Source organism: Carcharhinus amblyrhynchos, chromosome 1, assembly GCF_965287045.1.
Source record: "Carcharhinus amblyrhynchos chromosome 1, sCarAmb.v2.hapA, whole genome shotgun sequence".
Taxonomy (NCBI): Eukaryota; Metazoa; Chordata; class Chondrichthyes; order Carcharhiniformes; family Carcharhinidae; genus Carcharhinus; species Carcharhinus amblyrhynchos.
In genome coordinates, this window is record NC_137324.1 from 12,695,056 (window position 1) to 12,714,188 (window position 19,133).

At 45.9% G+C, this 19,133-nt stretch overlaps 1 protein-coding gene across 1 annotated transcript in view; it reads right to left on the minus strand.

Annotated features, from left to right (window-relative positions):
* Positions 1-19,133, minus strand: part of LOC145346307 (dedicator of cytokinesis protein 2-like) — a 1,149,449-nt gene that overhangs the window by 850,080 nt on the left and 280,236 nt on the right. Inside the window, exons 15-16 of the mRNA XM_080193520.1 lie at positions 12,127-12,225; positions 684-756 (exon numbers count right to left, since the gene is read on the minus strand). Of these exons, the coding sequence (XP_080049646.1) occupies positions 684-756; positions 12,127-12,225 (172 nt within the window). The remainder of the gene's footprint in view (positions 1-683; positions 757-12,126; positions 12,226-19,133) is intronic.

Genomic DNA, 19,133 nt, shown 5'->3' on the forward strand with positions numbered 1-19,133 from the left:
CAAAGATCCTTATTCTTTCGTGGGATACGGGTGTCGCTGGCTGGGCCAGCATTTGTTGCCATCCCAGCATTTGTTGCCATCCCTAATTACCCTTGAACCGAGTGGTTTGCTAGGTCATTTCAGAGGGCTTTTCTTCTTAAGAGTCAATCACATTGCTGTGGCTCTGGAGTCACATGTAGGTCAGACCAGGTAAGGACAGCAGATTTCCTTCCCTAAAGGACATTAGTGAACCAGATGGGTTTTTCCGATAATCTACAATGGTTTCACGGTCATCAGTAGATTCTTAATCCAGACTTCTTTTATTATTGAACTCAAATTCCATTGTCTGCCATGGGGGGATTTGAACCCAGCTCCCCAGAACATCAGCTGAGTTTTTTTTATGAGAATTGACAATGGACTTCTTAAGACTTTTAGTTTATTATTGAATTTAAATTTCACCATCAGCCATGGTGGGATTCAAACCCAGGCCCTCAAAGCAGTTCCCTGTGTGTCTGGATTACGAGCCCAGTGACAACACCGCTACACCAGCACCTCCTTTTAAGATGAGGTGACATTCAGAGATTGGAGTTCAAAGCATCTCTCTGCTCAAACGAATCCTTTCGCAAATTTGGAACAAGTTCCAGGTTTTAAGGAAAGCAGCAGTCACTCGTCAGAGGCATTGGGCAGTGTTGGAGCGTACTCACATTCAGCTGATGATCTGTGCTTGAACGTGAAGCGCAGGTGGGTCCTCTGAACATCTTCAATGGCAATTGCAACCTGGGAACATTAATCAAAACTTAAAGGCTTAAAAGGTTTATTTACTCTTGTCACAAGTAGGCTTACATTAACACTGCAATGAAGTTACTGTGAAAATTCCTGAACCGTCACACTCGGGCACCTGTTCAGGTACACTGAGGGTGAATTTAGCATGACCAATGCACCTAACCAGCACACCTTTCAGACTTTGGGAGGAAACTGGAGCATCCAGAGGAAACCCACGCAGGCATGAGAAAAACGTGCAGACTCCGCATAGACAGGGTCCCAAGACTGGAATTGAACTCGGGTCCCTAGTACTGTGAGGCAGCTGTGCTAATGACTGTGCCTCCGTGCCACCCATTTACTTCGCAATGTCCAAAACTCAGAGCGAAAATGATTGGTATGAAGTTTGCTGAAGCTGGCAAGAATTTCAGATTATGGTGGCATATTACGGCATACTGACAACAGTGGTTAACACAGCCGCCTCAAAGCATCAGGGACCAGATGCAACTCTGGCCTTGGCTGACTGTCTGTATGGAACTTGTCTATGTGAATTCTGCACATTCTCCCTGTGGCTGTGTGGGTTTCCTCCAGGTGCTCCGGTTTCCTTTCACAGTCCAAAGATGTGCATGTTGGGTGGATTGGCCGTGCTAAATTGACCCAAAAATATGTAGCTTCGGGGGATTAGTAGGGTAAATGCATGGAGTTACGGGGCTGGGATGGGGAGAGAGTCGGGGTCTGACATTATGTCAGAGAGCTGGTGCAGACCCAATGGGCTGAATGGCCTCCTTCTGCACTATAGGGATTCTATGATTCTATGAAAGATTTGAACTTCAGCTATAAGTATCTGGGCACCAGAATAGTATGCAACATGATTGAGTCTGAAAAAAAAAGAGAAGACTGGCTAAGGCAAGTCAGAAACACACAGTGATGGGTGATGTTTAATGTGGAGTCTTGTAGCTTGAACTTTGTGAAGAGAAGGGAAGACCAGGCCTCAAATTCATGTATGAATATTAATGTGTGATTGTTTAACAAGTCTGTATGTAATTCCTTTGTCCCTATTTAATAGAAAATCTTAATGACATTAAAATAAATGCATTAGCATTTCTACACGAAAATATTGGAAGAAAAGTTGAGAATTCAACTCATTAATCCTGCTTTGTCATTCAATTCGATTGTGGCTAATCTGAACTGTAGCTTCACTTACCTGCCTTTAGTTGCAAATCCCTTGATATTCTTTCCCAACAAGAATTTCTGATTCTTAAAAGAAATCATTTGACCCTGAGTCTTAGTCGATCCTGAGATAAGGGCCTGACCCCATCCATTGACATTATCTACACTTCCCACTGCCTCAGCAAAGCAGCCAGCATAACTAAGGACCCCACACATCCTAGACATTTTCTCTTCCACTGGGAAAAATCTGAGGTCGCGTATCCAGTAACTCAAGCTCCTTCCCTGCTGCCGGCAGACTTTTGAATGGCCCTACTTCAAATTAAGCTGATCTTTCTCTACACTCTAGCTATGACTCTAATACTATATTCTGCACTCCCTCCTTTCCTTCTCTATGAACTTTGATTCTCTATGCTTTGTCTGTATAGCACGCAAGAAATAATACTTTTCACTGTATGTTAGTAACAATAATAAATCAAATCAAAAATCATTGTCCCATCACCAAATTGAGCACGTACACATCTGTGCTCATGCCTCATCTCATCCGCATCATCTATCTCTTTTTTCATTCCAAATTATTCATTCCAAAGGGAATCCTTGCTGGCATCCTATCTTGCAGCCTCCATAGACTTAAATTCATCCAAAGCTCAGTAGGCTGTAACTAACTGGCACCCAATCCCATTTGTCCATCTCCACCGCACTCGCTGCCTGATTGACCCCTGATTCAGCAACGCCTTCAAATATTCATCCTTACTTTCAGATCTTGCTGTGGACTCATCCTTCCTCCACCTCTTCCACCTCCAGTAATTGAATAAGGGGGAGGGAGGGAGGGAGAATTTTCCCATCCCACCCGCGACAGGAATTTTAGCGGATGGGTCGGGGGAAGGGGTGGAGGGGGGTGCTGACAATGCAAATGTCCATTTACCTGGGGCGGGATTTTCTGGTTTAAGGGTTAGTCAGTCACTTGGGGACAAAGCTCTGGAATATCTAATTTGAACCTCTCCAGCTCCCTATCTTGCGCAGCCCCGCTCCCCCACCTGAAAGGGACCTCCTTAGCCGGGCATTTGCTCACCTGAGCGAAAATAAAGACTTACATTTATCTAGCGCCTTTCATAACAATCAGCTGTCCCCAAGCATGTTACAGCCAGTGAAGCACTTTTGAAGCTTAGTCACTGTTGTAATGTAGGAAATACGGCAGCCAATTTTGTGCAGAGCAAGCCCCCACCAACAGCAATGGTTGGCACTGTAGTACAGTGGTTAGCGCTGCTACCTCACGGTGCCGGGATTGAGAGTTCGCTGCTGGCCTTGGGTTCAGAGAGTGTGGGGTTTACACATTCACCCCGTGTCTGCGTGGGTTTCTTTCGGGTGCTCTGGTTTCTCCCCACACTCCAAAAACGTGCAGGTCTGGTGGATGAGAGGCATAGACAGAGTGGATAGTCAGAAGCTTTTTCCCAGGGTGGAAGAGTCAAGTACTAGGGGGCACAGGTTTAAGAATGAGGAGGCCAAGGTTTAAAGGAGATGTACAAGGCAGATGTTTTACACAGAGAGTAGTGAGTGCTTTGAACTCGTTGCTGGGGAGGTAGTGGAAGCAGATACGGCAGTGACTTTTCAGGGACGTCTTGGCAATACATGAATAGGATGGGAATAGAGGGATGTGGCCCCCAGAAGGGTAGGGGGTTTTAGCTCAGCCAGGCAGTATGGTCGATGCAGGCTTTGAGGGCCAAAGGGCCTGTTCCTGCGCCGTAATTTTCTTTGCTTTTTGTTCTTAAAAAAAAGTCATGAAAATTTTTGTGCCATGGGCAGAAAAGAGAGGCCAACAGAGCTGAGTTTGACATCTGAGCAGAAAGACAGCAAGGCAGTACCTCTGGAGCTGCAGCACCACCTCAGTATCGCCGTCAATCTGGATTGAACCCTATAGGTTACCTATGCTAACCTAACCTTATTCTGTTTTAAAGGCAGTATATAAATGGGAGTTGTTGTTGTTTCAAGAGTAGCGGCCAAAGGGACCACAGGTGTGAATGTATGTAGCCTCCCTATACCTGTTTTCATTCATTAATTTGTGGGACATGGACGTGGCTGGCTGGGCCAGAATTTATTCTAAGAAGCATTTATTGCCCATCCCTTGCCAGCCTTGAACTGAGTAGCTTGCTAGGCCATTTCAGAGAGCAATTGAGAGCCAACCACATTGCTGCAGGTCTGGAGTCACATGTAGGCCAGACCAGGTAAGGACGGCAGATTTCCTTCCCTGAAGGACATGAGTGAACCGGGTGTGTATTTTCTGACAATTTCTTGGTCATCAGTAGATTCTTAATTCCAGATTTATTTTATTGAATTCAAATTCTACCAAGTGCTGTGGCAGGATTCAAACCTAAGTTCCCCAGAACACTAGCTGAGTTTCTGGGAAAATAGGCTAGCGATAATACCACAAGGCCATCGCCTCCCCTATCAGGCCTGAAGAACAAAGAACAAGAATCAATTTTATCTTTTGAAAAGCGTTTAGATATTACATGGGTACGATGGGTATAGATGGGTGTGGCCCAAATGCTGGCTATTGGGATTAGTTTAAGGGTTTTTAACAAAAAAGAGGCAACATGGACAAGTTGGGCCGAAGGGCCTGTTTCCATGCTGTAAACCTCTATGACTCTAAACACTACAGCATAGGAACAGGCCATTCGGTTCTCCAAGCCTGCACCAATCACGATACCTGTCTAAGCTGAAACCTTATAGAGCCTGTATCCTTCCATTCCCATCCAATTCATGTATTCATCTGGATGCCTCTTAAACGCCACTATCGTACCTGCTTCCACCACCTCCCCGGGCAACGCGTTCCAGGCATTCACCACTCTCCGTGTAAACTACTCACCTCGCACAAGGAGGTAACTAGATCTAGGGATGGATCATTCTGTCATGTGTATACAGAGGATGGAAAAGCATAAAGAAGGAGGAAAGAGAGTCTCTAGCTTCCTACCCCTTTACAATGTTCAATTTACTCCTATAGATTCCCTGAAATGAGGGGAAATGTTGTAGTTGTGAATTTGGATTGACTGGCAGGAGCAGGTCGAAGCAGCTTCCAAAATTAACACAAAAATTCAAAAGTTGACATGCAGAAACACTAAGCAATTAGGAAGGCAAATGATACGCAGGTCTTTACTGCAAGTTACATTGAGAGAAGGAGGAATTTCTTCTTCCGGAGAGTCATTAATCTTTGGAATTCTCTCCCCCCGGGAGCCGTGGATGTTCAATCATGAAGAAAACTCAAATCTGAGATCAATAGACTTTTTAATTCTCTGGGAAATAGGAATCAAGTTGAAAAGTGCTGTGGTTGAAGATCAGTCATGATCTTATTGAATAACAAAGCAGGTTCGAAGAGATATCTGACCTACTCCTGCTGCTGTTCCTTATTTTAATTAGTCCAGTTTAAGATTGGAGGGTGCAAGCAAGAAAACAACTGGTTTCCTCTTTCCTGACCAGCAGAACACAGATCAGAGTCAGAGATTCTCCAGTGTCCCTCAATAGTAGGTAGTAACAATGCTATCCAGTGATTTGATTTGATTTATTATTGTCACATATATTTGTATTACAGTGAAAAGTATTGTTTCTTGCGTGCTATACAGACAAAGCATACCATTCATAGAGAAGGAAAGGAGAGAGTACAGTCACAGCTATCGTGTAGAGAAAGATCAACTTAATATAAGGTTGGTCCATTCAAAAGTCTGATGGCAGCAGAGAAGAAGCTATTCTTGATAAAAGGTATGGATAAAGTAGACATGGAGCAGATGCTTCCTCTGGTGGGGAATTCTAGGACAAGAAGTCATACTCTTAGGATAAGGGGCAGCAAATTTAAAACAGAGTTGAGGACAAATGACGGGTTGTCAATCTGCGGAATTCACAACCTCAAAGTTCAGTGAACGCTGGGACAGTGAATATATTTAAGGAGGAGTTAGACAGATTTTTAACTAGTAACGGGTTGAAGGATTATGGGGAGAAGGCAGGAAAACGGGGATGGAGAGCATATCAGCCATGATCAATTGACGGAGCGGACTCGATGGGCCAAATGTCCTAATTCTGCTCCTATATCTTATGAACTAACGTACTTCTGAACTTGAGTTGGTCGGTAGGTAATCTTAAACTTTTACATCTTTTTCCTGACGGAAGAAGGTGGAAGAGATTATGTCTGGAGTATGTGGGGTCCTTGATTACGTTGGCTACTTTTCCAAGGCAGCGGGAAGAGTAGACGGGCTAAATGATGGGGGGGCTGGTTTGCATAATGGACTGGACTACATTCATAATACTTTGCAGTTACTTGTTGTCTTGGGCAGAGCAGGAGCCATACCAAGTTGTGATAGAACTTTCTGTGGTGCATCTGTAAAGGTTGGTGCAAGTTGTAGTGGACGTGCCAAATGTCCTTAGCCTCCCGAGAAAGTAGAGGCGTTGGTGGAATTTCTTAACTCTTGCATCAGTGTGGAGGGATCAGGACAGGTTGTTGGTGATCTGGACGCAGTGGTCAAAAAGGCCTCTCAAGCCCATGTTTAGGTTTAGATAAACACAGTAAGAAGTCTGACAACACCAGGTTTAAGTCCAACCGATTTATTTGATAGTAAACTCAAGCTTTCAGGGTTTGTCCCTTCATCAGGTGAATGGAGAGTTCTGGCCTCAGACAGAAGGGACAAATCACAAAAGCTTGTGAGTTTGCTATCAAATAAATCGGTTGGACTTAAACCCGGTGTTGTCAGACTTCTTACTGTGTTTACCCCAGTCCAATGCCAGCATCTCCACCTTTCGATTTGGATAAGCCATCCCCATCATCAGGCCTGTGTCTGAGAAATGACAAGTGAATTCAGTGGGGCCACAGGCTGTGGAGAAGGCCTGAACTCCAGGCCTAAGCCTGGGGATGGGGGGAGGAACAGGTGGACCAGGTGGACCAGGCACAGCTTTTAGACATCAGAAAGAAAATGAGTTGAAGCAGCACACAATACGATCCCAGCCCAGTGAGTATGCAGCAAGCTCTGCAGTTATACAATATGCTGTGAGTGACTCAGTTAGGAACCTGCTTCTTAACTGAAAGAAGTCAAGGATTTTTCAACAGGTTGTGACTCCAGGCAGAAGAAGTTAATTTTACCTCAGTTGGACAGATTTCAATCTGTTGTTTTTATTATGAAGGGATTGGCTACCTCTGAGGGAGGGAGGCAACAAATAAATAGAAAAAAATTATGGAAACTACAAACAGGAGTAGGCCATTCGGCCCTTCAAGCCTGTTCCACCATTCATCATGATCATGGTTGATCATCAAATTCTTCCCTTCCCCCATATCCCTTGATCCCTTAAGCCCCAAGATTTGTATTCAATTTCTTCTTGAAATCAGGCAACGTTTTGGCTTCAACTACAATCTGTGGTAGCGAATTCCACACATTCGCCACCCTCTAGGTGAAGAAATTTCTCCCCATCTCAGTTCTAAAAGGTTTACCCCTTATCCTCAGACTATGACCCCTCGTTCTGGACTCCCCCACCATTGGGAACATTCTTTCTGAATCTACCCTGTCTAACCCTGTTAGAATTTCTTAAGTTTCTATGAGATTCCCTCTCACTCTTCCAAACTCCAGTAAATATAATCCTAACTGACTTAATCATTCCTCATGTGAGAGGCTTGCTTTCCCAGGAATCAGCCTGGGAAACCTTCGCTGTACTCCCAGACATACTGATGTTCTATTGACATTCAAGTCAATTGTACTTCTGAAACTGTTAAACCCAGTGCCAAGAAAAGAATAACATGTATCTCAGCCATGCCTAGTTTGCAGTCAGAAGGCTGCAGGTTCAAGCCCCAGTCCACAGACTTGAAAAACATATTTAGGTTGACAGTCCAACACAGTGCCGATGGAACACTTCACCTTTGGGATGAGATGCTGAATGCAGCTTCTGTCAGCCCTCTCAGATCGATGGAAAAAAATCCCACAGCACTGATTAGAGGAGCAGAAATAATCCTCCTGATGTCTTGGCCAATATTTCTCCCTCCACCAACATCACTAATCACTGCCCAAGTTCACATTCATGTCTAGAACATAGACCATAGAAAAACTACAGCACAAACAGGCCCTTCGGCCCACGAGTTGCGCCAATCATATCCATACCTACTAGACTTACCTGTAACCCTCAATCCCATTAGATCCCATATACTCATCCAGATGTCTTTTAAAAGACCCCAGCGAGTTCGCCTCTACCACCACTGACGGCAGCCGATTCCACTTACCCACCACCCTCTGTGTGAAAAACTTATCCCTGACATCTCCTCTGTACCTACTCCCCAGCACCTTAAACCTGTGTCCTCTCGTAGTGACCACTCCAGCCCTTGGAAAAAGCCCCTGAGAATCCACCCGGATCCATACCTCTCAACACCTTATACACCTCTATCAGGTCACCTTTCATGTCTGTGGGATCTTGCTGTGTTGCTGCACATTACAGCAGTGATCCACGCCATCAGGTTGTTCATTGGCTGCAAAGAGCTTTGGGATGTCCTGTGCTAGCACGGGACACCACACAGCACGGTGGTACAGTGTTTGGCACTGCTGCCTCACAGAATCAGGGTTCAATTCCCGTCTCGGGTCACTGCCTGTATGGAGTCTACACGTTCTCCCCATATCTGCATGGGTTTCCTTCAGGAACTCTGGTTTCCTCTTAGTCCAAAGATGTGCAGGTTACGTGCATTGCCATGCTAAATTCTCCCTCAGTGTCCCGGAATGCATAGTTTAAAGGGATTAACAGCGTAAATATATGGGGATAGGGGCTGGGTGGGATTGTGAACAGTACAGACTTGTTGGGCCAAATGGCCTCTTTCCGCACTGTAGGGATTCTATAATTCTAACTTCATTGCAGTGCAATGTGAGCCTTACTTGTGACTAATAAATAAACTTTAAACGTTACAGAAAGGCAATATCTTATTTTCTATCTGTTATATAAACCCAAATTTATGACAAGGGGGATTGAATATAAAAGTAGGGAGGTCTTGCTGCGGCTGTATAGGGCATTGGTGAGGCCGCAGCTGGAGTACTGTGTGCAGTTTTGGGTGCCGTACTTATGCAAGGATATTTTGGCCTTGGAGGGAGTGCAGAGGAGGTTTACTAGACTGATGCCGGATTTGACGGGGTTGAGCTATGAGGAGAGGCTGAATAAACTAGGCTTGTACTCGCTAGAGTTTAGAAAAATGAGGGGAGATCTCATTGAGACGTATAAGATGATGAATGGGATGGATAGGATAGAGGTGGAGAGACTCTTCCCGCTCAGAAAGGATAGTAGGGCTAGAGGGCACAGCCTCAAGATAAAGGGGGGGGGCGGTTTAGAACGGAGTTGAGGAGGAACTTCTTCACTCAAAGGGTGGTGAATCTCTGGAATTCTCTGCCCATTGAAGTGGTGGAGGCTACCTCGCTAAATATTTTTAAGACGCGGGTTGATGGGTTTTTGATAAGAGAGGGGATTAAGGGTTATGGGGAGAGGGCGGGAATGTGGAACTGAGCCACGACAGATCAGCCATGATCTTATTGAATGGCAGGGCAGGCTCGAGGGGCTAGATGGCCTACTCCTGCTCCTATTTCTTATGTTCTTATGTAACTCATTACCGTCTGTCACAATCTTAGCTGTAAAACACTGAACTGTTTCGTAGAATCCCTACAGTGCAGAAGGAAGCCATTCGGCTCATTGAGTCTGCACCGACCACAATCCCACCCAGACCCTATCCCTGTAACTCCATGTGTTTACTCATTGAATCCCCCCAAGGGTCAGTTTATCATGGCCTATCAACCCAACCGCTCATCTCAGGAGTGTGGGAGAAAACCAGAACACCTGATATGAAACCCACATAAACATGGGGAGAATGTGCAGACTCCACACAGACAGTGACCCAAGGCCAGAACGGAACCCGAGTGCCTGGCACTGTGAGGGAGCAGTGCTAACCACTGTACCACCCTGTTGCCCCATAAGGTTTAACCTACCTTACCTAGAGGCTGTAGATTGAGCAGGGTAGGCCTATGTTCCCAGAGAGCAAGACTTTCACCTGTCCCTCTAAGTATCCCAATCCAGATAAGAGGGCAACATTGCAACACCACAACTTCTCAAAAACCCCGAAGATCAGAAGTCCTGTCAAATGTGGACACTCAGCGTTGAGGGACTGGAGTGAATTGAGAGCAGATAGCTACGAAGGTCCTTTTTGACCAGAGCCCATTAGTACTTTTCTACAAGATCTACTGCCAATTTTCCCATGGCTGGCTGATTGGCAAAGACAGATGGTTGGGAAACACAAGCTCTATCTTCCCAACATGTAATGGAGCCAAGAGCAGAGACGGTGGGGGGAGAGGAGGGTACAAGTTGGAGCATGAACATAAAAACTAAAGCATTAGGAGCAGGAGTAGGCCGTTTAGCCTCCTGAGCCTGCTCCATCATTCAATAATGTCATCGCTGATTGAATTGTGATCTGAACACCATTATTTTGCACTGCCCATCATAACCCTTGAAACCCCACCCCCCTACCACCACTCCCCCACCCCAACCAACCACTCCCCTTTGTAGATCAAAACTCTATACAATTCAGCACTCTCCACTCCTCTCTGGGGAAGAGAGTTCCACAGACTAATGATCAGCAGGGAGAAAGAAATTCTCCTCGTCTCCGTCTTAAATGGGGGGGACACCATATTCTGAAATGGGCAGAACGTTGAAACAGGGGTTCGCAGCATCTGGGACCCAGATCCAACCCTGGCCTTCCCAAATGACCTATCTTATTTCAATGGATGACCAGCCCTTCTCCATTAACTTGCTGTAACTTGACAAGCGGAAGCTAGGGCACAGAACAGGCAAGATTGCATCAGTTCCTTTGCCCTCCACCAGAGATTCTTGTATGGAGTTTGCACATTCTCCCTGTGTCTGTGTGGGTTTCCTCCCGCAGTCCATAGATGTGCGGGTTAGGTGGAGTGGCCAGGTTAAATTGACCCTCAGTATCAGAGTCTGTAGGTTAGAGGGATTAGCGAGGTAAATGTGGGGGGGGAGACCATATTCTACAATGGGCAGCATGGATTGGATCTGGGTCCCAGATGCTGCTAACCCCTGAGGGATTAGCGGGCTAAATTTGTGACGTTATGGGATCAGGGTGGAATTGTTGTCAGTGTAGACTTGATGGGCTGAATAGCCTCATTCTGTACTGTGGGGATTCTATGATTGTCCAAAAATGTGTGGGTTGGGGGTGGGGGGGGCGTAGCCCTGGTAACTGTTACGTGGGTTACACAGATAGAGTGAGGGTTGATCACCTGACTAAGATGCTTTTTCGGATAATTGGTGCCAACTCGATGGGCTGAATGGCCTCTTTCTGCCCTGTAGGGATTCTACAGTTTATATGGAAGTAGTTCCTCCTCATTTGAGATTACCACACAAGGGGAAACATCCCTTCAGCAAATACCCTGTCAAGCCCTAACAGGATATCAGGAACTCCGATGAGTACAGACCAATCTGCTCAAACTTTCCTTAATAAAGAGAGGAAGACACATTTCCCTTCATCCGAGTAAAAATTCCTGCCTTAGAAGACAAATCCTGAACTAACAAAAGACGTCCTGGTTAGATGCATTGGCCATGCTAAATTCTCCCTCAGTGTACCCAAACAGGCGCCAGAGTGTGACAACCAGGGAATTTTCACAGTAACTTCATTGCAGAGTTAATGTAAGCCTACTGATCATTGAGTCATACAATGCAGAAGGAGACCATTTGGCCCATCAGGTCTGCACTGGCCACAATCCCACCCAGACCCCATTCCTGTAACCCCACATATTTACCCTGCAAAACCCTGACAGTAGGGTCAATTTTAGCATGGCCAATCAACCTAACCCACACATTTTTGAACTGTGGGAGGAAGCTGGAGCACCCAGAGGAAACCCACGTAGACACAGGGAGGATGTGCAAACTCCACACAGGCAGTGAACCGAGGTTGGAATTAGACCTGGATCCCTGGCACTGTGAGGCAGCAATGCTAACCACTGTGCTGCCCTAATAAATAAATAAACACATGAATGAATAAAATTCAAGTCTCGGGCCGATGACCATTCATGTCCAGACACAGGTCAAGTCTATTCTTTTGCTGCCTGGTTTTACAGACCAGCTGGTGGGGAAACTTTGTCACTCCTCTCTGTCCAGCTTCTTTACTCTGATTTTGATCCCGGGCGACCAGGGAGTTAACATGATGCTCACACTGACCTTGACAGTCTCCATCCAGCGTTGTTGCTTGAGTTGGTAATAGACCAGCGATTGGTAGTAAGTGACAGGTTTGTCTCCAGCTCCTTGGCAGATGGCATTCTGGGCATCAGAAAGAGAGAGAGGTGGGGTTGGGGGGGGGGGGGGGGGGGGGGGGGGGAGAGAAAAAAAAAATTAGAGCCGCAATTTCCACAAAGCCACGATCTTCAAAAATGATTAATCGTGCCCGTTTCTAGTTTTGAGATAAAGGTTGCAACCATTGCCAGCCCGCGCTCTGAGTACTTCATTAATAAAATGTCTGGAGTGGGTGGTAAAATTGATTACTTTTTGAGAAGGCACAGTGTGATATTCATGTGAGGCTGAAATAATTACATTACTTATATGGAGATGACAGGTTGTATTTTAATAACGACAAACTGCTCGGTGAGATTACATCCCTGCAGACATTACGGAAGGCAATACCTCTTTCTTCTTTGGCACTTGTCAGGCGGAGACTGACAGCTCGGGGAGATGGCGCCTACCGTCTTTGTGACAAAGCACGGTGGCAAAGTTCTTTCGTCAGGCCTGGCCCTTTGCTCGACAGTCAGTCAGAAGTGATACCCTGAAGGCCTCGAGCAAAGTATACACAAGGGCGCTCCCAAGCTCAGCTTCAGGGACGTTGTTGGGCTGTGGGAAGTGTCTCCTCTCAGATGAGATGAGGTCCCACCTATCATCTCGCATAAAATGTATCAAGGTAAAACCACAAGACATAGGAGCAGAAGTAGGCCACTCGGCCCATCGAGTCTGCTCCACCATTCAATCATGGCTGATATTTTTCTCATCCCCATAATCCCTGATCCCCTTATTAATCAAGAACCTATCTCTGTATTAAAGCCACTCAATGACCTGGCCTCCACAACCTCCTGTGGTAAAAAGTTCCACAGATTCACCACTCTCTGGCTGAAGAAATTCCTCCTCATCTCTGTTTTAAAGGATTGTCCCTTTAGCCTGAGGTTGCTGTCTGGTTCTAGTTTTTCCTACTAGTGGAAACATCCATTCCATGTCCATTCTATCTAGGCCTCTCAGTGTCTTATAAGTTTCAATGAGATCCCCCTTCATCCTTCTAAACTCCAACGAGTACATACCCAGAATTCGCAACCGTCCCTCACAAGACAAGTTCTTCATTCCAGGGATCATTCTTGTGAACCTCCAATGGACCCTTTCCAAGGTCAGCACATCCTTCCTAAGGTAAGGGGCCCAAAACTGCTCTCAATACTCCAAATGGTACCTGACCAGAGCCTTAAAGATCCTCAGAAGTACATCCCTGCTCTTGTATTCTAGCCCTCTTGACATGAATGCTAACATTATATTTGCCTTCCCAACTGCCGACTGAGCCTACACGTTAACCTTAAGAAAATCTTGAACAATGACTCTCAAGTCCTTTTATGCTTCCGATTTTCCAAGCATTTCCTCATTTAGAAATTCGTCTGTGCCTCTATTCCACCTTCCAAAGTGCGTAACCTCACACTTTTCCACAAAGAAATGAGAAGAAGGAATATTAATTGGTTAATAGATTGACAAAAATTGTGGCAAATGCATTTCAAAGCCAACAAAAGTGTGAAGTCATTCACTTTGGACATAAACAGGATTGAACAGGGTACTTTCTAAATGCTAAAAGGATCTGCATAGAGGAGGCCATAAGAGGCTGGTGTTCCAGGTACATAGATTATTAAAATAGGAGCTGAAAATAAACAAAAAGGCTTGTGGAATGCTAACCTTAATATTGGGGCTAGAAATCATACTTCAACCATACAAAGCCCTGGTTAGACTACAGCTGGAGTACTGTGAAGAGTTCTGGACGCACATATTGTTAAGGATGGATTGGCCTTTAGAGGGGATGCACTGTACATTTACCAGAGCGATACCTGGAATCCAAGGGTTAAATTACGTGGACAGATTGCAATAACTAAGGCTCTTTCTGGAATTCAGAATGTTAGGGGGAAGTTTGGAAGCCTTATTGCCTGATTTCAAGAAGAAATTAGATATTGCTCTTGTGGCTAAAGGGATCATGGATAAGGGGTGAAGGGGGGAGCTGGATATTGATGATCAGCCAAGATAAAAATGAATGGTGGAGCAAGCTTGAAGGGCTGAATGGTCTACTCCTGCTCCTAGTTTCTATGATTCTTTGTTTATGGTGCAGTGGGTAGCGTTCCTGTGCCTCTGCTAAGAGTTTCAAGTTTGAGCCCCACCTCAGGATCTGATGGCCAAGGAAAGCGCATTCATAATGTGGCCAAACAGACTGAGTATCAACTTATAGATCCTTCCAATACAAATGGCAGGTGGGAAGAGTGGGAAAGACCCCCGGTCAGTTATGAGATGTAAATAAATTGGAGCCTCCACCATCACCATCCATAGCTCCAAACTACAAGAAGGATGTTGCCCCACAGCAACACAGACACCCTGCGTGATCTATGACACATCCCAAGGGATATCTTGAAGTTTTCACGTTATGTCGTGGAGCAAAAAAGGGTAGACGAAGAGGAATTATTTCTAGTAGTTGAGGAGTCCAGAGCTAGATGGTCTACAAATTGGAACCAACATTTCAGGAGTGAAGTTGGGATCTTAGAATCTGGGAACTACTTGCAGTCCCAGTCCTGGCCACTGCTGTAAGTGGCGCTATAAGACTAAAGATTGGCTGGTAGCAATGAGGCAGGACTTCCATCTGAATGAGGAGATGGGGCAAGTCCCTCCTCCAACCAACTGATGCTCCTCGAATTGTTAAATGGCTTCGAGGGGGCTGTGATTGACGGGGATGCGTTCCCCACCCTCATTTGGGGTGACAAGGCAGGCAACCCCCTCCATCCGAAAAATCCTGTCCGCCTCAAGTTGCTCAGTCGCTGCAGCCCAAGATGTGACTTTCTGAAAGAAATCTAACTTGCATCTAACTGAATCATTGATGACTGCTCGAACCGTCACCCAGGGAACACTGATCCAGAGATTGCTTCATCCACCAAAATATGCTGCAAATAAGTGATTCATTCACCTCCCCCCCACCACCTTATTCAAACACGGGTCATGTCAATCATAGAATCCCTACAGGTATAGTGCCAGAAGATTGGAGGATAGCGAATGTTGTCCCATTGTTTAAGGGGAACAGAGTCTTCCCCGGGAATTATAGACCGGTGAGTCTTACTTCTGTTGTGGGCAAGGTTTTAGAAAAAATTATTAGGGATAGGATTTATAGTTATTTAGAGAGTAATGAATTGATTGGAGATAGTCAGCATGGTTTTGTGGAGGGTAGGTCGTGCCTTACTAACCTTATTGAGTTTTTTGAGAAAGTGACCAAAGAGGTGGATGGGGGTAAGGCAGTTGACGTGGTATATATGGACTTTAGTAAGGCGTTTGATAAGGTTCACCATGGAAGGCTTCTGCAGACAATGCAGATGTATGGGATTGAGGGTGATTTAGGTAATTGGATCAGGAATTGGCTAGCAGATAGGAGACAGAGGGTGGTGGTTGATGGTAAGTATTCGTCATGGAGTTCAGTTACGAGTGGTGTGCCTCAGGGATCTGTTTTGGGGCCACTGCTGTTTGTAATTTTTATAAATGATCTGGATGAGGGTATAGTTGGGTGGATTAGTAAATTTGCTGATGACACCAAAGTCGGAGGTGTGGTAGATAGTGAAGAGGGGCGTCATAGTTTACAGGGAGACTTGGACAAGTTGCAGAGCTGGGCCGAGAGGTGGCAGATGGAGTTTAATGTGGAAAAGTGTGAGGTAATTCACTTTGGCAGGAATAACAGATGTGTAGAGTATAGGGCTAACGGTAGGACTCTGAATAGTGTGGATGAACAGAGGGATCTAGGTGTATGTGTACATAGATCCCTGAAAGTTGGGAATCAAGTAGATAGGGTTGTTAGGAAGGCATACGGTGTCTTGGCGTTTATTGGTAGGGGGATTGAATTTAGGAGCCGCAGCGTCATGTTGCAACTGTACAAAACTCTGGTGCGTCCGCACTTGGAGTATTGTGTGCAGTTCTGGTCCCCACATTATAGGAAGGATGTGGAGGCTTTGGAGAGGGTGCAGAGGAGGTTTACCAGGATGTTGCCTGGTATGGAGGGGAGGTCCTATGAGGAGAGACTGAGGGATTTGAGGTTGTTTTCGTTAGAAAGAAGGCGGCTAAGAGGGGACCTTATTGAAACATATAAGATGATTAGAGGTTTAGATAGGGTGGACAGTGATAGCCTTTTTCCTCGGATGGAGAAAGCTAGCACGAGGGGGCATGGCTTTAAATTAAGGGGTGGTAGTTATAGGACGGATGTCAGGGGTAGGTTCTTTACCCAGAGGGTGGTGAGGGATTGGAATGCCCTGCCTGCTGCAGTTGTAAATGCACCTAGTTTGGGGGCGTTTAAGAGATCCGTGGATAGGTTTATGGATGGAAAGGGATTGGTTTAGGTTAGAGGGTCATTGCTTTTTAACTGGTCGGCGCAACATCGTGGGCCGAAGGGCCTGTTCTGCGCTGTAATGTTCTATGTTCTATGTACAGTGCAGAAGGTGGCCATTTGGCCCATCAAGTCTGCCCCAACCACATCTCACATCTATTCCTGTCACACCTCTCATTTTTCCTGCTAATCCTCCTGACATAGTTAATTCAGCGTGTCCTCTGGCACTACTTGGCTAAGGCAAAATAGTTTCTTGTAGCTGGACATCCTCTCGTTCCTTTCGAACCTGAAAAACTTTACTTTCCCACTGAAAACCTATTTGCATGTTCGTCCCTCATAATCCAAACACTTCATCCCCTAAATCATTCTGGCTGCATTATCGCAGATTCTTCCAATAGATGTAAATCCTTTCTGTACTGAGGTTGGCGAGAACTGTACACAATATCCTCAGTGTCATTACACCAATGATTTATACAGTAGCAGGATTACCTCACTATTTTGGCTCAATGTTTAACTTTTAATACAACCCAACTTTTTGATTTGCTTTTCCCACTGCCACTGAGCATTGTTGCAATCGCTTCAATTTATTGTCAACCGGGACCCGCAGATGTCTTTAATTTTCCACGCACAAAATTCTGCAGTTCCCAATGGAGGCTTTATAGCTGGCAAGCAAAGGTGATATATTCCTTCAGGATTTACAGTATTTGTATTCCCATCCGATCTCTACCCTTAAGACTGACGCGCTACAGAAACAGACACAGATCCGCTGGCATTCCAGGGGTGGGAGAGGGCAGAGATCAAGATTTCGGCCTGAGGAGAGCAGGAATTTATTTTTTATTCATCTGGGGGCATCACTGGCTGGCCAGCATTTATTGCCCATCCTTAATTGCCCTTGAAACATGTGGCTTGTTTGGCCTTTTTTCATTCATTCGTGGGACATGGGTGTCGTTGGCTGGCCAGCATTCATTGCCCACCCCTAATTGCCCTTGAGAAGATAGAACATAGAACACTACAGCACAAACAGGCCCTTCGGCCCACGAGTTGCGCCGATCACATCAACACCTATCTATAACCCCCAATCCCATAAAACCCCATATACTCATCCAGAAGTCTTTTAAAAGACCCCAGCGAGTTCGCCTCTACCACCACTGACGGCAGCCGATTCCATTCACTTACCAACCTCTGAGTGAAAAACTTACCCCTAACATCACTTCTGTACTTTCTTCCCCGCACCTTAAACCTGTGTCCTCTTGTAGCGACCATTTCAACCCGGGGAAATAGCCTCTGAGAATCCACCCTATCTATTCCTCTCAACATTTTATAAACCTCTATCAGGTCGCCTCTCAACCTACATCTCTCCAGGGAAAAGAGACCCAGTTCCCTCAACCTAACTTCATAAGGCATGCCTCCCAGTCCAGGCAACATCCTTGTAAATCTCCTCTGTACCCTTTCAATAGCTTCTACGTCTTTCCTATAGTGAGGCGACCAGAACTGCGCACAGTACTCCAAATGAGGCCTGACAAGGGTCTTATAAAGTTGCAGCATTACCTCCCGACTCCTAAACTCAATCCCTCGATTTATGAAGGCCAGTACACCATACGCCTTCTTGACCACCTCTTCCACCTGCGAGGCCGATTTACGAGTCCTGTGGACCCGGACCCCAAGATCCTTCTGCTCCTCAACACTACCAAGACTCCTGCCCTTGATAGTGTACTCGTTCATCCCGTTGGTTCTGCCAAAATGGACGACTACGGTGGTGAGCTGCTTTCGTGAATCGCTGCAAACTGCGTTCTGTGGGTTGACCCACAATGCCATTAGGGATGGCATTAGCATTTTGACCCAGCGACTGTGAAGGAACGGCGATGTATTTTCCAAGTCAGGATGGTGAGTGTCTTGAAGGGGTGCTTGCAGGCAATGGTGTTCCCACGTATCTGCTACCCACGTCCTTCTCGATGGAAGTGGTCGTAGGTTTGGAAGGTGCTGTCTAAGGGTCTTGGGTGAACTAGTGCGGTGCATCTTGTAGATAGTACACACTGCTGCCACTGAACATCAGTGGTGGAGGGAGTGGCTGTTTGTAGATGTAGTGCTGATCAAGCGCGCTGCTTTGCCCTGGATGGTGTCAAGCTTCTTGAGTGTTGTTGGAGCTGCCCCCATCCAAGCAATTGAGAATCAACCACATTGCTGTGGCTCTGGAGTCACATGAAGGCCAAACCAAGTAAAGATGGCAGGTTTCCTTTCCTCAAGGACATTAGCGAACCACTTGGGTTTTTCTGACAATCAACAATGGTTTCATGGAGGGGAAAGGGCGGGGGGGGGGGAAGAGCATGAAATTGAAACTGCAGGATCCCCTCCACATTCCCACCTTCCCTAACCACACAATGATCTTAAACTGGGGTAAGGCAGGCTGGGGTACTTGCACTATATCCCTGCTACTGGGGAGTTGAATATCCAAGGGTACTCAGTGTTTCCAAAGGGTAGACAGAAAGGAAAAGGGGGTGGTGTCACTTTGGTAGCAAAGAAAGAGATCAGTCTGTAGTGAGGATTGATATTGCCACCGGAGATCAAGATGTGGAATCAATCTGGGTAGAAG